The sequence below is a fragment of the Tachyglossus aculeatus genome, chromosome 4 (genome assembly GCF_015852505.1).
Source record: "Tachyglossus aculeatus isolate mTacAcu1 chromosome 4, mTacAcu1.pri, whole genome shotgun sequence".
NCBI lineage: Eukaryota > Metazoa > Chordata > Mammalia > Monotremata > Tachyglossidae > Tachyglossus > Tachyglossus aculeatus.
The window spans coordinates 72383459-72406260 of NC_052069.1; the positions used below are offsets into that span (position 1 = coordinate 72383459).

At 38.9% G+C, this 22802-nt stretch overlaps 1 protein-coding gene across 1 annotated transcript in view; it reads left to right on the forward strand.

Annotated features, from left to right (window-relative positions):
• CSMD3 (CUB and Sushi multiple domains 3) overlaps window positions 1-22802 on the forward strand; it is a 781433-nt gene that overhangs the window by 542075 nt on the left and 216556 nt on the right. The window contains exons 29-30 of the mRNA XM_038745631.1: window positions 2478-2665; window positions 7921-8115. Of these exons, the coding sequence (XP_038601559.1) occupies window positions 2478-2665; window positions 7921-8115 (383 nt within the window). The remainder of the gene's footprint in view (window positions 1-2477; window positions 2666-7920; window positions 8116-22802) is intronic.

A 22802-nucleotide genomic window follows, 5' to 3' on the forward strand; every position in this document is an offset into this window, starting at 1 on the left:
CATTGTGTGGCTCCACCAAAAACCCTATACCTCTGTTTTATGCTCTGTTCTGAAGGAGTAGAAAACCTAATATCCTCTCATTAGCCTTTTCTCATATAGTCGATTGTATGCTTCTTCCACTAGATTGAAGCCAATGGTATTTATTGAGTGCTTACTAGCACTTTACTAGGTGCTTGGAAGAGAAGGATACAGTACAGTTGGTAGATATGTTTCCTGCCCTCAAGGAGCTCACAGTCTAGAGGGAGTTGGGATCAGTGAAGTAAAGTAAGCACCTAGTGGGTAGGAATACAGTCTCAGACTCTAGTGTAATAGGTATATGGTCTCCTGGCCATAGAGATAATAGGTAAGCGAAGCAATTTTGATTGCCCCCGTCATATTTATGGGGAAAAGGTCCAGACCCTTACAGGTGATTGTTTACTTTCAAGACAGACTGCCTCCCCTTCTTGTAAAATTCTGCCTTGGAAGCACTTCTGCGAGACAGTAGCAAGCAAGAAATATAAATAGGATGACAATAACATATACACAGTAATGACTTATTAATTGCAACAGAAATATGAATAGGATGACAATAACATATACACAGTAGTGACTTATTAATTGCAACTTTGTTCATGTTAAGGTCCCAGCCCTTATCTTAATCAAAATAGTTTGGTCCAGATTATATGGGTGCTGGCACACTCACAAAAAGATTGCTTTTTAAAGTGTGCACAATGACTTCTTATTAAATGCTTTCATGATCATTTTTAATATCATCATAGGGATTATGAATTGTTTGAGTGGATGCAGTAGCTTTGATATGCATAAATTAAGCTGCCAATAAATCTAAATATACATAGGTGATGGGGAAAATATGCTGAAAATATTCCTAAAACAACTCCAGGAAACCTCCTAATAATGAATAATATGAAGTAAAATGAGAATGGAAGATATTTTCATATGAATGATAAATAAATTGATGAAAAGTGCAACATTAATGTACTTCATTTTAGGAAATTATAGTACATTAATGGCAATATTAAGTACTGAAACAGGAACCAAGCAAATAGGAGCCCCAGGCAATTAACCATGAATAATTTTGTTATTCATTAACATAATTTATTGTGTTTAGTAGTTTAAATTTTTGAATTGTTTAAAGTCTGGCCAAATGATCAAAGGAGCAACAATCAGTTGTAATTAAAATGATATTTTTTTCATTTTGTTATTTAAAAGATTGATATATTCTTAATGTGTTAGGAAGGGGTAGACAAATGTGAAAAGAAAGAGAGACACACAGGGGTAACAAACACATACAGAATTAAATATGCAGACTGACTTAGTCATCCAACTAATATGTGCACAAAGACTAAGACAAACTTTAAGACTAAGGCTTTCTGTTAGTGAAGTATCCTTTTGGGAGTATGTGGTGGAAAAGATCAGCACAGGCCCATAGTCACATCTAACTGCACACACAAAAATTGTTCCTTGTAAGGTTGACATGCTTGTTGTTTGATGTGTTTCCTTGCCTCATGATTCTTATGAAATTTCTTCTCAGAGCTGCTCCGTTTTAGTTTGCAGTATGCCATGCTGGTTCAGCTATTGACTCCCAGTTTTCCGATAGGACACAGAATTTTATAAGAATGTTTTATTGTATCATTAAAAAATTGCCTCTGTCCTCGTTTTTGATCTCCCACATTGCTATTTGGACATGTTGCTGTTGTTTATTCTGCTCATATATTCCACCCAGCACAGTTTTTTTGAGGTGAACAGAGAGCTCCAAAGTTAGGAAACTGACTTTGAAGACTTAACTGGTTACAATTCTTTCTATATGATGTTGAGCACAGCCGGTAGGTGATGCTGATCAAGTTGCTCAAAGATACAAATGTGGTGTCAGTGGCGACTCCAAATCTCACAGTCCTAGAAAATGTTGATCACTGCAGCTCTGAGGACCTTTCTTTGGCCTGGAGTCTAATACCATAGAGAATGTGGGGTTTTTTTGTTGTTTCAGTTATATTTGTTAAGCACTTACTATGTTCTAGGCACTGTTCTAAGCATTAGGATAGATATAAAGTAACAGATAAGACACAGCCCATGTCCCACATGGGCCTCACACTCTTAATCCCCATTTTACAGATGAGGTAACTGAGGCACAGAGAAGTTAAGTCATTTACCCAAGGTCACACAGCAGAAAAGTGGCAGAGCTGGGGTTAGAACCCAGGTCCTGCTTACTCCAAGGACCTTCCAATATGCACTAAACCACACTGCTTCTCACAATGTTTCATATATCAAATAGGAGATCTACATATTGTGTATGTTGCCATGGATGAGTTTCTCCTTATTCAGCTGGATATGTATTTTTATTTCTATACTGATAAGAATGTGTCATCAAATGAAAGTATAACTTTCCTATAAATATGTATCATTGTAACGTTATAATTCCTTTGTGTTTTATTATTGAACATCTTTAAAAATAACTAAGAATGCCTTTTCTCTTTTTCAAGTTTCAGCATAGAGCCAAACTATGACTTTCTTTATATATATGATGGGCCAGACAACAATAGCCCATTAATTGGAAGCTTTCAAGACAGCAAATTGCCAGAAAGGATTGAAAGCAGTTCCAATACAATGCATTTGGCTTTTCGGAGTGATGGATCTGTTAGCTTTACTGGATTCCACCTAGAATACAAAGGTAACCAGGAAAATTTTCATTTTCAGCATCTATAGTAATGCGTATGTTCAAGTAGGGCAGTTTGAGGTCAAGCAGTTAACTGGTCCAGGTTCTGTGATTTTAATCACTCAAATCTAATAATCAAATCAATCAATCAAATGGTATTTATTGAACGTTTACTATGTGCAGAATACTATACTAAGCACTTGGGAGAGTGCAGTGCAGTAAAGTAGGCTGACCCAGGCCCTGCCCTCGGGAATCTTTCAGACTAGCGGTTAATCAATCAATCAATCAATCATATTTATTGAGCGCTTACTGTATGCAGAGCACTGTACCAAGCGCTTGGGAAGTACAAGTTGGCAACATATAGAGACAGTCCCTATCCAACAGTGGGCTCACAGTCTAGAAGACTAGACTAGGTTAATCTAATTTCTTTAATTCTTAGGGGGGGGAGAAAAAGTTGAATGTAAAATAAGTTTTTTTGCCATTTCCCATAACTTTTCAATGTCAGGATGGTTAGCCTGATTTTAATTTCTGGTGACTTCAAGAATGTTCATGTTCATACAGCCTCCCCCGGCCCGTCCGTCGGGCCCGCCTCGCACTATCTCCCCCCCTTCTCCCTCTCTCTCGCTACCTTCTCGGCTCTCTCCACTCCACCCCCCTTGGGTTTAGGAGACAGAGGTCATGGGTTCAAATTCTGCCTTTGCCAATTGTCAGCTGTATGACTTTGGGCAAGTCACTTAACTTTCTGTGCCTCAGTTACCTCATCTGGAAAATGGTGATTAAGATCGTGAGCCCCACGTAGGACAACCTGATCACCTTGTATCCTCCCCAGTGCTTAGAACGGTGCTTTGCATATACTAAGCTCTTAACAAATGCCATTATTATTATTATTATTATTATCTTGTCATTTTCATTTTGATATTATCCTCTGATCATTTTAGTCATTTTTATTTTTTTTCCTTTTGTTGCCGCTTGAAAATGACACACTCTTGAAATATACTTGACCTATCTATGAAAAAATGGAAAATGTGTCATTAAGAATCTGCTAAAGTTCTAATTTTTACTTGCGATTTCAAGCCTAAAAAAGGGGATCTGGTCACATGATGAGGCTATACCTAACAGAAAGTTTTTGTCTTTTGACCTATAACAGAAGCAGCATGGCCTATTGGATATAGCATGGGCTTGGAAGTCAGAAGGACTTGTGTTCCAATCCTCATTCTGCCACGTGTCTGCTGTGAGTCCTTGGGCAAGTCATTTAACTTCTCTGGACCTCAGTTACCTCATCTGTAAAATGGGTCTAAGTCTGTGAGCCCCATATGGAACACGAACTATGTCCAACTTTGTATCTATCCCAGTGCTTAGTACAGTACCTGGCACATGGTATGCACCTAACAACTACAATAAAAAACAAAGCCAAATAAAATCATCATTAGACCCTTACTAGGTGCTGAGCATTGGGGTAGAGACAGTTTAAGTAGATTGAACACTGTTCCTGCCCTAGCAGTGGATCACAGTTCGAGATGGGAGGAAAAGCAGGTATTTTATCCCATTTATCAGATCATGGTCTATGGCCCAGAAAGGTTAAGTGGCTTGCCCAAGGTCACACAGCACATAGTGGCAGAGATGGGACTAGAGTCCAGGTCTCTCAATCCCCAGGCCCATGGCCTTTTGACTGTGCTACACTGCTGTTCCCATTGTTTAAAAAGATGCATATTTGACCATCTAAATATATTTAAAAACTTCAAATCCAAATGATTTTATTTAGTTTCACTTGAATTTAATAATTGCTTTCATCGTGCAGTCAGTAACATTTAAATTCATTCATTCATTCAATCGTATTTATTGAGCACTTACTCTGTGCAGAGCACTGTACTAAGCGCTTGGGAAGTACAGGTGGGCAACATATAGAGACAGTCCCTACCCAACAGCAGGCACACAGTCTAGAAGGAAAAATCAAGGAAAAACATAGCATTTCATGAACTGTTTATAATAATGGCCATAAACTTAACTTTCCATACACATACTGCACTTGGAAAAATGGTTTTGTCCCTCATTGACTTCAGCTATGGAATCTTGAGAGTTTTTTGGTGACCTACGTTTTTTAAAAAAATCAGGCCTCCCAAATTTTGAGTTAGGTCACCAATATTTTATTTAAGGCACTCATGTTTATCATAGTAATTCTCATCCTTTCCTACTATTCTCTGTGTCACTCATTGAAAGAGCAGGATGCTTTGTCATCAGTAAATATGCCAGATTGTCCAAATAACTTTAGTGTTAGTGTTTTATAGGACTTTATTTGTTAAAGAAATGAGCAAAGTTTATTCAATTTATTTTATGCCCTCTGTCTGGTCTTCTATATGCCTAATCTCATTTTATAAGGCCTTCAACATTAGGCATATATTATTTTTATAGCTTTTCTAGCAACTCTGGTTATATTATGCTCTCCTTCAGCTGATATAGTACTTAAGTAGGTCTAGTAGAGAATATTCCCTAAGTAGAAGTAGATTTGCTGTCCTTAGATACTTCAAAGTGTTTACCTTAATCTACCCAGACATAAATAGGAATGAAATTGTTTACATCTGGGGTTTTCCTTTTCTCTGTGCATATCCATGTATCCAAAATTGATCTTGTGAATGACTCTCAGGTTGGAGGCATTTAGCTTCTCTTTGACATTGGCCTTTTTCTGAAACAAAGATTATGTTATTCTTTTGATCAGGTTACCAATCCATGTCTTCATGCCATATATCTCTTCCATAATGAATTGCATTTTTCATGACTGCACTGAATGAATATTTTAGAGTTTATTGAGATCATAACTGACCCGAAATTTCTGCAGGAAAGTTTTAGCTGACAGAAAGATTAATTAAGCTATTCATGTTACATATAGACAGTAGGCTGTGTCGATGAATTGAGTCCATTAAGTAATATGTATAAAAAGATATGTTTTCATCTGAAATATTATTAGCCTAAAAATTGGTTCTCCACTACAAAGCACTTTCTTCCATGGGTTTCAACAAAACCACATGAGAGACTCTCATAAAGACAGGATGTTGGACTAGCTTGGCTAGGTCTCCCCCTCCTCCCCCTCCCCATCCCCCCTGCCTTACCTTCTTCCCCTCCCCACAGCACCTATATATATATATATATATATATATATATATATATATATATATATATATATATATATATATATATATTTGTATGTATTTATTATTCTACTTTATTTGTACATATTTATTCTATTTATTTTATTTTGTTAATATGTTTTGTTGTCTGTCTCCCCCTTCTAGACTGTGATCCCGCTGTTGGGTAGGGACCACCTCTATATGTTGCCAACTTGTACTTCCCAAGCATTTAGTACAGTGTTCTGCACACAGTAAGCGCTGAATAAATATGATTAAATGAATGAATGAACTAAAAACTCACATCCTTAATGCTCTGTCTAGTCCTGGTCCAGTGCTAATGCCTCTGGTGACTTCAAGGGTGAACATGATTAAGTACTTTAATTCTATTGCACAAGTCATCAGCAAATATCTATCATAGACTGACTTCCAGGTAATTCAGTGGATTTCTTGTTCAAGTGTATTTCTGAGACAGTGTGGCTGTAATCCTTACCTGGATTTGGAGAATAGATTAAGGTTTTCTGTAGGTCTATGGTTTTAATAATAATGATAATCATAATAATAATGATTGTGGTATTTGTTAAGTGCTTACTGTGTGCCAGGCACTGTCCAACAGCTAGGATAGATAAGAGATATTTAGGATGACACAGTCCCTGTCCCACGTAGGGCTCATTGTCTTAATTCCCATTTTACAGATGAAGGAACTGAGGCACATGCTAAGTTTGTGATGGGAGTACACAAACATAAGAGAACCTTCTCCCCTCGAAATATTATGCAGTTGATCATTATCATTTCAGAGAATGCTGATCCTCCCATTCCACCTTCCTTCCTCATGGTCCCCTTTTGATGTTTTAGTGTTTGTGTTACTTGATCAAGTGTTAGTTGTCATCATGCTTCTAGACTGTAAGCCCGTTGTCTCTCTTTATTGCTGAATTGTACTTTCCAAGCACTTTGTGCAGTGCCCTGCACACAATAAGTGCTCAATAATTATGATTGAATTAATGACTGAATGCTCTTTGTTACCATGTTTTGCTGAGATAAAGTGATTTTTATTTCCCTCCACATCCTCAGCCCCTTGATTTTCGTTCTTTTAGACTCCAAAATCAATTTCCTGGCCATAGCCCTTCAAATTGAAAACTGAAGATTATAGTTTTAGTCCAGGGCAAAATAGTAGAAACTAGACTCGTGGAAAAGTTGTTTTTATCTAAAATAACTCCTGAAGGAATGTTTTTTTAAAAAACGGAAATATCTAAGTATAGTCTAGGGAACATGAACATTTAGTTTCCAAAGGCAGAGCTGGGACTATATGCAGGGAAAAATTTCATCCTGTTCTGATGGTGTTTTGAATGGGGGACCAGTCTCATTATAGGAAAGGGGTTCCTATGAAGACAGGTTATGGGGAGTGGGGTTAATTTATATATAGCAAAGACTGAAACATGAATTTAACTATCTTCAGGTATGAGAAAATAATGATTAGTAATTTTGGTATTTATTAAGCACTTAGTGTCAGTCACTGTTTTACATGCCCCCTGGGGGGATACAAGTTTATCAGGGTTTTAATTTTCAGTGGTATATTTTAATGGCACTGTTCTAAGCACTGAGGTAAAAAACAAGGTGATACTTGTCCCACATGGGGCTCACAGTCTTAATCCCCATTTTACAGATGAGGTAACTAAGGCACAGATATGTGAAGTGACTCACCCAAGATCACATAGCAGATAAGTGGAAGAGTTGGGATTAGAACCCAGATCCATTTGATTCCAAGGCCTGTGCTCTTTCCACTGGGCCAAGCTGCTTCTCGTGCTAAAATGGAGAAAGATGTGTTATCCACACACAAAAGAAACAAAAAAAGGGAAAAATATTTTTATTGAATTAATTCAGGAAATATTTTGATTGGCAATAATCAAGGAACTCTTGTCTGTTTTCATCCTGTGCCAATTTATATTAGGAATTGCTAAATTATTTTAGATGTTGGCATAATTAGCATACAGTAATGTATACAAGGAAAGCAATGGTGTAAGCATATGTATGTATCCTAACTGTGAAAGCCCTCCAGAAATTACAGCATTTCTAAGATCAGCATCAAGGATTTCCAGGAAATAAAATTTGTAATAATTATTTTACGACAAGCTCAAAACATCTATTTTACAGCAAAACTGCGTGAGTCCTGCTTTGATCCAGGCAATATCATGAATGGCACTAGACTTGGAATGGATTATAAACTCGGCTCAACAGTCACCTATTACTGTGATGCAGGCTATGTTCTTCAAGGATATTCAACGCTCACTTGTATTATGGGAGATGATGGAAGGCCTGGATGGAACAGGGCACTCCCAAGTTGTCATGGTAAGAACTCTGCTTGTATTTGCTCATCCTAAATGAATATATTTTGAAAAAAATAATCAACATTATACTAAAATCTCCCTGAATATGTTTGTTACATTCTTAGTAAAGGTTTCCATTCTCTCTCCCCCAACCGCTTCCACATACATTTTACAGTGCAATTTGGCTTTGTTACGTTACAAAGTTCATCTTGAAATTATAAAATAATTCATTTAGTAGTCATATATGAAAATAATAATAATGACATGTGTTAAGCACTTATTATATGCCAGTCCCTGGGATGGATACAAGCAAATCATGTATCTATGTATTAAACATAAACCTGTCCCACATGGGGCTCACAGCCTCAATCGCTATTTTACAGATGAGGTAACTGAGGCACAGAGAAGTGAAGTGACTTGCCCAGGGTAACACAGCAGACAAGTGGTGGAGCCAGGATTAGAACCCATGACATCCTGACTCCCTGGCCATAGTACATAGTATGTTGTTCACCCAGTTATTCACCCAGTTTGTTTTTATGGTCAATGATGTTTTGAGCAATATGATAAGGGTGAAATATATAAGCTCATTGAGGGTAGAGATCATGTCAATCAGTTGGAATTTATTGAACACTTATTGTGTGCAGAATATGCTAATAAGTGCTCCGGAAAGGAGTTTACATTTATGCCTATTAATTTTATTAATAATTGTGATATTCGTTAAACGCTTACTATGTGTGAGCCACTCTACTAAGTGCTGAGATAGATACAAGATCATCGGGTTGGACGCAGTCCCTTCCTGTCCCACGTAGAGCTCAAAGTCTTAGTCCCTGTTTTACAGATGAGGTAACTGAGGACCAGAGAAGTGAAGTTACTTGCCCAAGGTCACGCAGCGGCTATGTGGTGGATCTGGGATTAGAACCCAAGTCGTCTGACTCATAGGTCCATGCTCTTTCCATTAGGCCATGCTGCAATCCCCTACAACTTAGTACAGTTATCTGCACACTTTAAAGATTCAACAAATGCAATTGATAATCAAGCAAACAATAGTATTTATTGAATGCTTACTGTGTTCCAAGCACCATCTAGGTGCTTGGGAGAGAACAATAGAGTCGGTAGACATTTTCCCTTCCCACAAGGAGCTCACGGTCTAAAGGATTATTCAGAAAGGTATTTCTGTAATCAAAGATACTTCAAACAGCAAGTTGCCTAGAGGTCTAATTGAAATCTTTGGCACAGTAATTCATTTTTTCTCATAATTCATGCTATTAATTAAGATTCAGACCACTGTCACCAGAAGAACTCAGAGAAGAAGCATGGCTTAGTGCATAATGCTTGGACCTGGGGAGTCAGAGGGACCGGAATTCTAATCCCTGCTCTCCCACTTGACTGCTGGGTGACCTTGGGAAAATCACTTAACTTTTCTGTGCCTCAGTTATCTCATCTGTAAAATGGAGATTAAGACTGTGAGCCCCATATGGGACATGGACTGTGTCCAGCCTAATTAGCTTGTATTGACCCCAATGCTTAGTAGAGTTTCTGGCTCATAGTAAGAGTTTACAAATACCACAAACACAAAAAAAATCTGTATCATAATCTGTGGGTTTCCCACCAGCAAAAAGTCAATTGAACTTCATTAGATGCGTAGCAGCACAAACCTAAAATCATATATGAAAACAACTATTACAGATGGAGAGATAATGTGACTTTGATCACTAAATAATTAAAGCTCTCAGTTTCCAAATTGTAGGCAGTAATGATTTTTAAATTTTTAATCAATTCATCTCTCCTCTTTTTGGTATGGATAAAAATAATGATGCCTTATACTGGTTTCAGAATTTCACATTAGATGGTTTCTGAAGCTTTTATTGAAATGAGAGGCTCACACAAAGAGTCTAGCTCAAAGCCAATGCAAAGGGTAGTCAATCAATCAATCATTTATTGACTGATTGATCATATTTATTTACTGTGTGCAGACTGTTTTACTAAAAACTTGGGAGAGTACTCTATAACAATGTAACAGACACATTCCCTGCCCCCAGTGGGTTTACAGTCTAGAGGGGGAGACAGACATTTATACAAATAAATAATGTGGGGATATGTACTTAAGTGCTGAGGGAGGGGTAAGTAAAGGATACAAATCCAAGTGCAAAAGCAACCTGAAAGGCGGTGGGAGAAGAAGAAATAAGGGTTTAGTCAGGAAAGACGTCTAGATGTATTTTTTGCAAGGCTTTTAAGGTGGGGAGAGTAATTGTCTGTCACGTATGAAGTGGGAGAGCGGTCCAGGCCAGAGGCAGGATGTGGGCGAGAGGTCGGCAGCAAGATAGACGAGATTTAGGTATAGTGAGTAAGTTGTCACTAGAGGAGCCACGTTTGTGTGTTTGGTTGTAGTAGGAGAGAGTTCCATATAGAAGACTACCTGGAAAAGATATTCTTCTTTTTATTTAGAGACCTCTAATCTGAAATCCATCAACGTCTTGGTAAATAAGTAGGAGTTATTCATGTTCTTATGCTGTGCACTTTTCAATATTGTGTCTAAATTTAAATCATACATCGAGGATCTTAATTGCATATCGTTTGAATTGAAGGAGGTGGTGAAGTGAATGAAGAATCTCTATCACTCTGTTATTCTTCCCCAAAGCTAAGCATGGTGCATCATGTTCAGTGCTTGCTCAATAAAAATGATTATTACTACTAAAACTGCTCCTAATTGAATCCCCTCCCATAATAATAATGATAATAATAATTACAATGGTATTTGTTAAGCACTTACTGTGTACCAGGCACTGAACTAAGCTGTGGTGGATACAAGCAAATAAAGTTGGACACAGCCCCTGTCACATGTGGGGCTCACAGTCTCAATCCCCATTTCCCAGATGTGGTAACTGAGGCACAGATAAGTGAAGTTGCTTGCCCAAGGTCAGAAAGAAGACAAGTGGAGGAGCCAGGATTAGAACCATGACCAATGCTCTCAGGCCAATGCTGTATTCATTATGCCATGCTGCTTCCCTTTCTTACCTATTTAAAGTGGTAAAAGCTAATCTGAGGGTTTTTTTATTCCTTTCAAAAATGAACAAAAAATAACTTTTTTAAATATCTGATGACAGTTTTATTTTCTCTCTGTTATGTCATACAATACTCTTGATGCTGTCATGTCTTTGACAGAAATAAATAGACCTAGCCTAATTCAGGGAACACAGTAAGTGTTCAGTAAATACAACTGACCGACTGTCTGACTGACAAGAACTAATTATTAGTAGTGCTAGTAGGAAAGAGAACGGGCTTGGGAGTCAGAGGTCATGCGTTCATCCGGGCTTTGCTGCTTGTCAGCTGTGTGACTTTGGGCAAGTCACTTAACTTCTCTGTACCTCAGTTACCTCATCTGTGAAATGGGGATTAAGACAGTGAGCCCCACATGGGACAAGCTGATCATCTTGTATCCTCCCCGGTACTTAGTGCTTTGCACATAGTGAGTGCTTAACATGCCATCATTATTATTAGTGGTAGTCATTGTGCTTGTATTGCCCACTACACTCAGTTGATGACCAAATTTTGAATTCAAAGTTCCACGGAGTGAAACTTTTGACCCCTTCCCCTTTGTGGCTCCAGAGAATGGGGACAGAACTGGGATTTGTATAGGTCAGAATCCTGCTGAAATAACTTCCCTTAATGGAAAATGGAGGAGGTTGTACTTGGGGCCTCCTCAATCATTTACAGATCATACAGAAGGATATCTTCAAGTCCTAATCTGATTTCTGGTCATTTGTTAGTGCAGGAGCACCTTACCTATACATTAGAGATTACATTAGAGGAGCAGCGTGGCTTAGTGGAAAGAGCACAGGTTGGGAGTCAGAGGTCATGGGTTCTAATCCTGACTAGGACACTTGACAGCTGTGTGACTTAGGGCAAGTCACTTCACTTCTCTGGTCCACAGTGTCCTCATCTGTAAAATGGGGATGAAGACCGTGAGCCCAACAGGGGATAACCTCATTACCTTGTTTCTACCCCAGCGCTTAGAACAATGCTTGGCACATAGTAAATGCTTAACAAATACCATCATTATTATTATTATTACCTTCTTGAAATCCAGGTCAGCAAAATGATGAATACCCCTCTTTCACCTGAGTAATGTCATTATTTAGGAAGACTGATTATCCAACCAAACCAGTAGTCTGTTTCAAGTGACAACAGAAAGTTTTGAGAAATCATGAGATAGTTGACCTCCTCAATATAGGGCCTTATGATCTGTTAGTATGTAGCATTTAATAAGCCCATTTTCCCATTTCCGCATTATAAATCTCAAACCCATATATATCTACTTAACTCCTCAATTCCTAATTTTCCTTCTATTAACCCATTGTGGACCACTCACCCATAGACTTAGTCAAATATCTCTTGGGTTTAATGACTTACCACAGTTTCCCTCTGAAAAAAAATTTCATCTGCCCACTCTCCCACACATTGTATTAAAAGATAGGAATGGCATTGTAAATTGGATCAAGGGACTTACAAGTGAGGAATGACCATACCTAAAAAAAAATATATGAATTACATTTATATAAAAAACAAAAAAACCCTCTAATTTCTGTGAAACACTGGACATTAGAGTTTTACTTTACCCTGTGTATTAATCTAGGAAATCACATTCCCCTTTGATTTAATTTATACCTGTTTAATGTCTTTTATTTAAAATGCCTAGAAACCAAACTGTTGGGTTGAGTGAACTTCACGTGAAAATCAACTAGGTTAAGCCAACCACATTATTTCATCTAATCTAAGAAATGTTTCATGTAAAATGGGAAAGCAGCCTGGCCTGTAGTGGGAAGAGCAGAGGATTGGAAGTCAGGATTTCTGATCCTGGCTTAGCTATTTGGTTACTGCGTGACTTTGGGCACGTCACCTCACTTCTCTGTGCTTCAATTTCCTCACCAATAAAATGGGGATTCAATGCCTGCTCCTCTTCTCCTTAGACTGAGAGCCCCATATAGAAAAGGGACTGCGCCTGATATGACTGTGCAGTATCTTCCCCAGCACTTAGCACAGTACTTGGCACCTAGTGAGTAACACAATGTGACAATTATTATTAAAATCATTATGAACATCGATGGTATAGAGAAAAATATTAAGTTCTTATCAAATTTTCATGTGCTACATTTGCAAATTCATTTTTAGAGTCTTAGGAATGTTTCATAGCACTGTCACTGTGGGAAGTAAGAGGTCTCTTGTACTCAGCACTCTATCCTTTGGGCACCATGAAATTGGCAGCTTAAAAATAAAGCTATTTTACAGATTTGTTTCTCGGAAGCAAGGGACTGAAAGTAGTTTAAGAGCTTTACACATTTCAAGCAGTGAGGGTTGTGACATAAATTTATGTAAAATATTATATAAACATTTTTAACGATGAAGTTTTAAAACTTTTGTAATAGCCCCAGAAGCACCTGAGGGAACACTTGTTCAGCCATGAAAGAGGCCTCATGGCTACTTTAAATGTCTGAAAGCTGAGTTTTCATTTCAGAAGATGTATTGAATTTGAAATAATGCTTTAAAAGCTTAAGAGGACCACTGGGACTCTCTATTTGTCCGATATGGATACAAAATGATACCATGTTGTGGTGAGAATTCCAGTATAGTCAAAAATCCAACAGTTGATCTTGTGGGTTACGATGCCTCATTCATCAAGTGACATAATTTTCAGGCTATGCATTCCTCTAGACTGTAAGGTTACTGTGGGCAGGGAATGTGTCTGTTATCATTATATTGTACTCTCTAAAGCCTTAGTACAGTGCTCTCTGTGCACAGTAAGCACTCAATAAATACAATTAACTGACTGACTGACCCTTTTTTGCAGATTGCTCTTGGATCCTGAATTACATAATGCTGAAATATTTCCCCTACTGTTTGCTTATTTCTGTGTACTGTAAAAACATTGTGACCTGATGGATAAAGCACAGGACTTGGGGTCAAAAGGTTCGATTTCTAACCCTGGCTCTACCACTTACTGCTGAGTGACCTTGGTAAATAATAATGATAGCATTTATTAGGTGCTTACTACATGCAAAGCACTGTTCTAAGCACTGGGGAGGTTACAAGGTGATCAGGTTGTCCCACGGGGGGCTCACAGTCTTAATTCCGATTTTACAGATGAGGAAACTGATGCCCAGAGAAGTTAACTGACTTGCCCAAAGTCATGTAGCTGGCAATTGGCAGAGCCGGGATTTGAACCCATGACCTCTGATTCCAAAGCCCATGCTTGTTCCACTGAGCCACGCTGCTTCTCTTAGTTACTTAACTTCTCTGTGCCTGACCTTCCTCATCTGTAGAATAGGTTTAAATACCTCATCTCCTTTCTCCTAAGACTGTGATCCCCCTGTGGCATAGGGACTGTATCTGATCTAATTGTACCCCAGTACAGTTATTGGCACATAGTAAGCACTTAATTACTATTATTAATTATATATTATTAATTATATAGGCATTATCTAAGCTAGAAAATATAATCACCCACACTAAGAACAGCAGAATCTAAAATCTAATATCAGCTCTGCAACTAGCCTATTGTGGAACCTTGGGTAAGTCATGTAGCTTGTTTGTCTGTGCCTCAGTTTCATCATCTGTAAAATGAGGATTAAATACCCGCTCTCCCTCCCCACTTAGTCTGTGAGCCCCATGTGGAACAAAGACTGTGTCCAACCTGATCGTCTTGTATCTACCTTAGCACCAAGTTCAATGTTTAACACATAGTAAGTGATTAACAGATAGCAATATTATTATTATTCATAGTTTGGAGTTCTTTAGAACTCCAATACAAAGATAAACATATTTGCCTAGACATTTTTTATGCTCATGACAGGCCACGTGGAACATTAGACATGTGAGCCCCTGCTAAGGTGGTTTATTTGAGCTCACCCTCTAACGGTTCAACTTCTAAATGTGATTTCAGTATGGAAGCAGAATGAATGCCTCTATTATAAAAGTGACTTGCTTTCAACAGGAAGGCACATAATAATAATGATGATGATGGTATTTGTTCAGTGCTTACTATTTGCAAAATACTGTTCTAAGCACTGGGAGGATACAAGGTGATCAGGTTGTCCCACATGGGTCTCACAGTCTTAATCCCCATTTTACAGATAAGGTAACTGAGGCACAGAGAAGTTAAGTGACTTGCCCAAAGTCACACAGCTGACAAACGGCAGAGCTGGGATTAGAACCCATAACCTCTGACTCCCAAGCCCAGTCTCTTTCCACTAAGCCACACTGCTCCTTCATCCATTTATTTAAAGTGAAGAATATGAGATTTTTCATATTATCACGTTGTCAGATCAGATTTATAATTGTTGTATCAACATGCCCTCGAATGACCTGTTTTTAATTAAATTATTTTAATATGGGTGCTAAAGAGAAGGAAACATTTTGCTCTAGATTTTTTAGGAAATTGGAATGACTTGTGGGTTAAAATTTTTATTTTGAATGTCCTTGAGGCCTAGCTAATTACTGTGAGATGTGAACCAAATCCACAAACTATTCTATTATGAATGCATACAAAGATTATCCAGTCTAATACACTAATCTATTTGGCATTTGATGAAGTTTGTTAAGGAGTAAATATAATTGAAGTATGCAGATGAAATATTCATAAAAACCAAAACCAAGTAGTAAATAATGTCTGTCAATATTGACAGAAATTGCATTTCAAAGTAATTATATGTAATTTTTTAACTTTCATGAGTTTAGTATTCATCATTTACATTTCACTGCTGAGGTCTTCAGAAGAGTGAAATTGTCCATTCATGCCAAAAAATTAAAAACAACATTGAAAAAAATGACTGGAGGTTCTAACATATTAATTAATGAATTACTATTATCCTTTCATGATCCCCATCCAGAGACTGCTCCTCCACAACATCAGGCATTTGACATATGAGCCCTTAACCAGGGAGACAACTCCCTTTTTCATTTGGGCGCTCTAAAGTCATGTTCAAAAAGTAAAACTAAACACCACTGTTACAACGGAAAGCTTGTCGGACTGCCCACAGCTCATCATTGTCCTGGTTCAAATCTTAGGTGCTTGGCTTAGGCAGCCATAGATGTCTCGGTGCAAGGCCTTGGTGGTTCCACATCGGACAAAGAGGGCTAGTTTATTCCCTCTTTTATCCGTTGTTCTTGTGGGGGGTGGGAATTGCAGCAGGGGAGCTGCTCAGGATTGCCTGCTGTCTTCTTCTCCTTAGCTCATCACTTCTTCTCCTTAGCTCATCTTCTCCTCAACACACTATCAAACCTTGGCTTCACAGACTCCGTCCTCTCCTGGTTCTCCTCTTATCTCTCCGGTCGTTCATTCTCAGTCTCTTTTGCAGGCTCCTCCTCCCCCTCCCATCCCCTTACTGTGGGGGTTCCCCAAGGTTCAGTGCTTGGTCCCCTTCTGTTCTCGATCTACACGCACTCCCTTGGTGACCTCATTCACTCCCACGGTTTCAACTACCATCTCTACGCTGATGACATCCAGATCTACATCTCTGCCCCTGCTCTCTCCCCTTCTCTCCAGGCTCGCATCTCCGCCTGCCTTCAGGACATCTCCATCTGGATGTCTGCCCGCCACCTAAAACTCAACATGTCCAAGACTGAACTCCTTGTCTTCCCTCCCAAACCCTGCCCTCTCCCTGACTTTCCCATCTCTGTTGATGGCACTACCATCCTTCCCATCTCACAAGCCTGCAACCTTGGTGTCATCCTCGACTCCACTCTCTCATTCACCCCTCACATCCAAGCCGTCACCAAAACCTGCCGGTCTCAGCTCCGCAGTATTGCCAAGATCCGCCCTTTCCTCTCCATCCAAACCGCTACCCTGCTCGTTCAAGCTCTCATCCTATCCCGTCTGGACTACTGTATCCGCCTTCTCTCTGATCTCCCATCCTCATGTCTCTCCCCACTTCAATCCATACTTCATGCTGCTTCCCGGATTGTCTTTGTCAAGAAACGCTCTGGGCATGTTACTCCCCTCCTCAAAAATCTCCAGTGGCTACCAATCAATCTGCACATCAGGCAGAAACTCCTCACCCTGGGCTTCAAGGCTGTCCATCACCTCACCCTCTCCTACCTCACCTCCCTTCTCTCCTTCTCCAGCCCAGCCCGCACCCTCCGCTCCTCTGCTGCTAATCTCCTCACCGTGCCTCGTTCTCGCCTATCCAGCCATCGACCCCAGGCCCACGTCATCCCCAGGGCCTGGAATGCCCTCCCTCTGTCCATCCGCCAAGCTAGCTCCCTTCCTCCCTTCAAGGCCCTACTGAGAGCTCACCTCCTCCAGGAGGCCTTCCCAGACTGAGCCCCTTCCTTCCTCTCTCCCTCGTCCCCCTCTCCATCCCCCTCATCTTATCTCCTTCCCTTCCCCATGGCACCTGTATATATGTAGATATGTTTGTGCATATTTATTACTCTATTCATTTTACTTGTACTTATCGATTCTATTTATTTTATTTTGTTAGTATGTTTGGTTTTGCTCTCTGTCTCCCACTTTTAGACTGTGAGCCCACTGTTGGGTAGGGACTGTCTCTATATGTTGCCAATGTGTACTTCCCAAGCGCTTAGTACAGTGCTCTGCACACAGTAAGCGCTCAGCAAATGCAATTGACTCATTGATTGTTTGGGTAAGCCAGAGAGGAAGGCTACCCCTCCCCCTGGGCTTATTCCCCCACGGTCATAGCCCCATCCAGCAGTCTTTATCCTGCCCAACAGAACAATTTATACATATAAATACAAAAAATAAATAAATACATATTGAAGTATAATTTGAAGTATGAGGTTTATTTTGATTTCTTGGTCCGGTTCCAGATCAGTTGCCTGTTTCTTATTCCTTTGCTTCCAGGGCCTATTTTCTTTCTGCTTTCCCAATCTGAACTGAATATGAGCTGTTGTATCACCATAAACTCTCCTGCCCTTTTACCTGAGCCTTCTATTTTCCTTCTGTTTTCCCACTGTTGTAGCTGAGGTGGGTTTTTTTTTTTTTTTTTGTAGAAACCCTCCTCTGTCTCTCCTTTTCATCTATGGGGTATGCAGAGCTTCATCCCATTAAACCTCTTGTCTACTCCTTTCCTACCAGGGTCTATTTTTCTCACCACTTTCTCAATATCAGTAATGGCAGTAGCAGCAACAGAGGTTGTTGCTGCAGAACTAAAGGAGGAGACTCCTCCCAGTGTTTCTATGTCTGTCTCCCCTGTAAGAATGTGCACTTCCTATGGTCAAGGTTGTACATTGTAGATTGGATGTACTTTTGCAAGTGTGTAGTAAGTGCATTACACCTAGTGGCTGCCTAATGTATATTATTACCTGCTACTTACTACTACTACTACTACTACTACTACTACTACTACTTCTCCTCATCATTACAGCTACAAGTTGGAACCTGAACTGGCTGTGCCATTAGCAATACCGACGATGAGATAAATCCCACCAAATTGTGGCATTTCCATACACTGTAAAATGTTTGGTCAATTATATATATTCTATTCATTCAGTCATATTTATTGAGCGCTTATTGTGTGCAGAGCACTGTACTAAGTGCTTGGGAAGTACAAGTCGGCAACATATAGAGATGGTCCCTACCCAACAATGGGCTCAATTAGCTTTTGCATTCAATTTTATGGGGAAATCCTAGCAGGGAAATAGTGTCCCCAAGACCATGGTGGTCATGAAGGAGAAAGTACTCAAAGCTGACAATGGAGGTAAATAAGCACATGCTTCAGAGTGGTACAGCCACTGTGCTTATTCACGTATTCATAATAACAATAATGGTATTCACTGACTGCCTTCTGAATGAATGTAAGACACTATGCTAAAAACTATTTGTCCGGCCTTATAACAGACAGTCCGTTTTTCAGGTCCTTGGTGCTTATTTGGCATATTCTTTATACTCTGTAACTTCATTGTTTCTGTAATTAATGTTGGTATCGGCCATCCCCAGAAGATGATATACTCCCTGAAATCAGGTATCATGTCTACTAATTCTATTTTACTCTCTTGTATGCTTAATACTGAGTCATGGCTACAAGGGTTAAATAAATTCTATTGAATAATCAAATGATTGAATATCCCATTGTTGTCCAGTTTCCCAACAGGTCCTGCCCACTAAAGGTGTGATATGATAAATGCAGCTTTGTTGCTGAGGCTTTGAGTGCATTCTAGAAACTCGTTTGTGAATTTGTAGTGCCATTTAATATTAAGTATTTTGAGAAGGTGGTGTGTCTATTCTGTAATTTGAATATGGTGTCTGTAGAAAGTCCAGGTCGCCAAACTATAAAAGCAGTGGTATATTTGTTAACAAAGTCATAGACAATGAGTTTAAATATTCTTTCAAAGTTCAGTAAATACTGCTGATTGATTGATTACCATAAAGTGTTTATTGGAGCAGTTTGCTTTAAGGAGGGGCTTGGAAGTGTGGAGACATGTGATTCAAAAAAGAGGTAGTGTTGTCTAGGGACAGAGAGAGTACGAATGGGTAGAGGCAGACGTCCTAGTCAAGGGACAGTTAAAAGAATAGAGAACTGGATATTGAAGGAAAACAAAGTGATAAGAAGAAAACAGATGATGTAGGGTATCTTAGGAGTTTTTTTATTGTATGTAAGAAGAAATGAGTAAACATTTGAATGTTTTAGAGGAAGCTTTTAAAAAGGGAAGTGGTGTTTGACTTTGAAATTTCTTCAGATTTCTGGGAATAAAGGAATAGATATCACAGATTGCTGGTGGATTTTTACCTCCACCACTTTCCTCCTTTGTGGATCTCCCAGGCTAAGGGAAAAGATGACATGCAACAATGGGATGACGTTGTGGTGTCTATTTAGTTGTTATAAACACTATTATCACAAATATGTTGAAGTGATTTGACCACCAACAGGTGTTTTCACCATATAGTTGCTGCATAAAATTTGCATTAATTTTACAAAAAGTAAGGTAGTTTCAAAGTCACATACATGTTACACAGTCTGGCAGAACTTGATATCGTTGCTTATAATAATAGTAATAATAATAATAATGGCATTTATTAAGCACTTACTATGTGCAAAGCACTGTTCTAAGAATTGGGGAGGTTACAAGGTGATCAGGTTGTCCCACGGGGGGCTCACAGTCTTCATCCCCATTTTACAGATGAGGGAACTGGGGCCCAGAGAAGTGAAGTGACTTGCCCAAAGTCACACAGCTGACAAGTGGTGGAGCTGGGATTTGAACCCATGACCTCTGACTCCAAAGCCCAGGCTCTTTCCACTGAGCCACGCTGCTTCTCTTCTATATTATATTATGTAATCTAAAAATGATTTTGAAATATTTTTACATTTTACATACAAATCTCACACATTTTATTAGATAAAGTGCAACTTGATTGTCCTTAAAAATGTTCTGAATTTATAAAAGTTTGAAATGTTAGTATTCACAAATATATGTTCCATTCTTGGACATAATTTTCATATAAAGTAGGGTTGCAGTCTTAAGGAATCCCACAGAAAGAAAACATATTTTTTAGTAGTCACCCCAAGTACAAAGCCTTGTTCTATATTGTTCTATATTCATATCTATATTGTACCACGCTGTATGCAGAAAAATATACTTTAGTAGAAGAACGCTTCATAATTCTGCCACATAATTCTATCCAGTATACGTACTGAAGTCATGGGTTCCATCAGAACTGAGTTTATATTCACTTCAGAAGGATGATGTGATTAATGAGCCCATCTTGTTCCCTAAAATAAATATGGGGTAGTAAAATTCGTATGCTTAAATGAATGAGTGGGAACGAGGAATGAGGTAAGCTAATTATGGGCAGGCTACATGTTTACTAATTCTGTTATACTGAGTACACTCCCAAGCACTCAGTACATGTGCTCTGCAGTTTAAGTGCTCAATAAATATGATTGCTAGATAGATTGGAATAAATTCCATAAGGATTATGTCTCAGGTGACCCTTCGGTGGAAATACCCTATGTTTATCCTAAAAGAATAAGCCAAATACTCTTTGCCATGCCATGATTTTAATTTTATAACACTCTAAAATCAGGATTAACGTTCATATGAAAGGATACTCTGTTTCTTCTCAAATCATTGCCACATCAGGATTAATGGTCATAGGATAGTATACTCTGCTCATTCTCAATTCATTGCCTCATCAGAGATGTTATCTAATGAATAAAATGCCGGGTTTTGAAAAAGAACACACCTGTATAGTGAAATCTGGAACAATAATAAGTGATGAGAATGATGCACTCATGATCATTATCATCAACAGAAAGATGCTATTTTTAATGGGATCTAATTTGAGTGTTTCATTTCTTCTTTTAAAGCTGAAAAATAGTTTCTCTTCCAGAGCAATCATTAAAACCCATTCAACAAAATAGACTAGTTTACATTTCATAATTCTGGATTTCAGAATTCTCTGGGTTATTCAAACTCATGTTTCTAAAACCTTTGCATGACAATACCCGGTGAAGAGTATTTACCTGCCAAAATCAGGGAAGTCAACTGTACTGTCAAAGTGCTTCAAGGAGGAAAGAAATAAAACTAGTCAGGTAACTGGCTAGGGAGGAACAAATGTGATTTGGGAGGTTATTGGCACACTGTTTGTTTTTTGATATTGAATCACTGTGTCTGTTGTGATGGATTTTTGGATCAATCAGTTAAACAGTAATCAAAATGGAAATATGTGAAGTTGTTCTGTGGTGCAAAAACAATGCTGCTGGCATTGAGATTATATCCCTGAATGTGAGTGTCACTAAGAGAGAATCTCTTAATAATAATGATAATTATTATAATCATTATCATGAATATTAGTATTTTCATGGTACCTTCCAGGCATGTACTAAGCGCTGGGATAGATACAAGTTAATCAAGGTAGACAGTCTCTGGGCCACATAACGCTCACAGCCTTAATCCCCATTTTACACATGAGGTAACTGAGGAACAGAGAAGTTACGTGAGTTGCCCAAGGTCACACAGGAGACATGAGGCAAAGATGGGATTAGAAGCTAGGTCCTTTTGACTCCCGGATCCATGCTTTATCCACTAGACCACTCTGCTTCTTCAGCGTGGTAGTAATTCTGTTATATCTTAAATTCTTATTATGTGCCAAGCTCTGTATTGGCAGAGGCAGCGTGAATGATGACAAGCAGCGTGGCTCAGTGGAAAGAGCCCGGGTTTGGAGTCAGAGGTCATGGGTTCAAATCCCGGCTCTGCCAATTGTCAGCTGTGTGACTTTGGGCAAGTCGCTTAACTTCTCTGTGCCTCAGTTTCCTCATCTGTAAAATGGGGGATTAAGGCTGTGAGCCCCCCGTGGGACAACTTGATCACCGTGTAACATCCCCAGCACTTAGAACAGTGCTTTGCAGATAGTAAGCGCTTAACAAAAGCCATTATTATTATTATTTTTATTAAATGCTAGCGTTGATATAATTATATCAGACACAGACTGACAGCTTAATATCAGCATTCACTTCTGTTACTGAAAATGTCACTTGTAACTTCGTGTATAAATTCATGTTGTTAAGTTTGTGTGATTAATGATGTTAACATAATGTTACATAACAGTTATATCCTGCCATCCCTTGGGGTCAGGCCATGTTTGCAAAGTTAAACCTTTCAAGCAAGACCTATTGACATTTCTCCAGCATGAGCTTGAATTCTATTTATACTGATGCCCGTTTACTTGTATTGCTGTCTATCTCGCCCCTCTCTAAA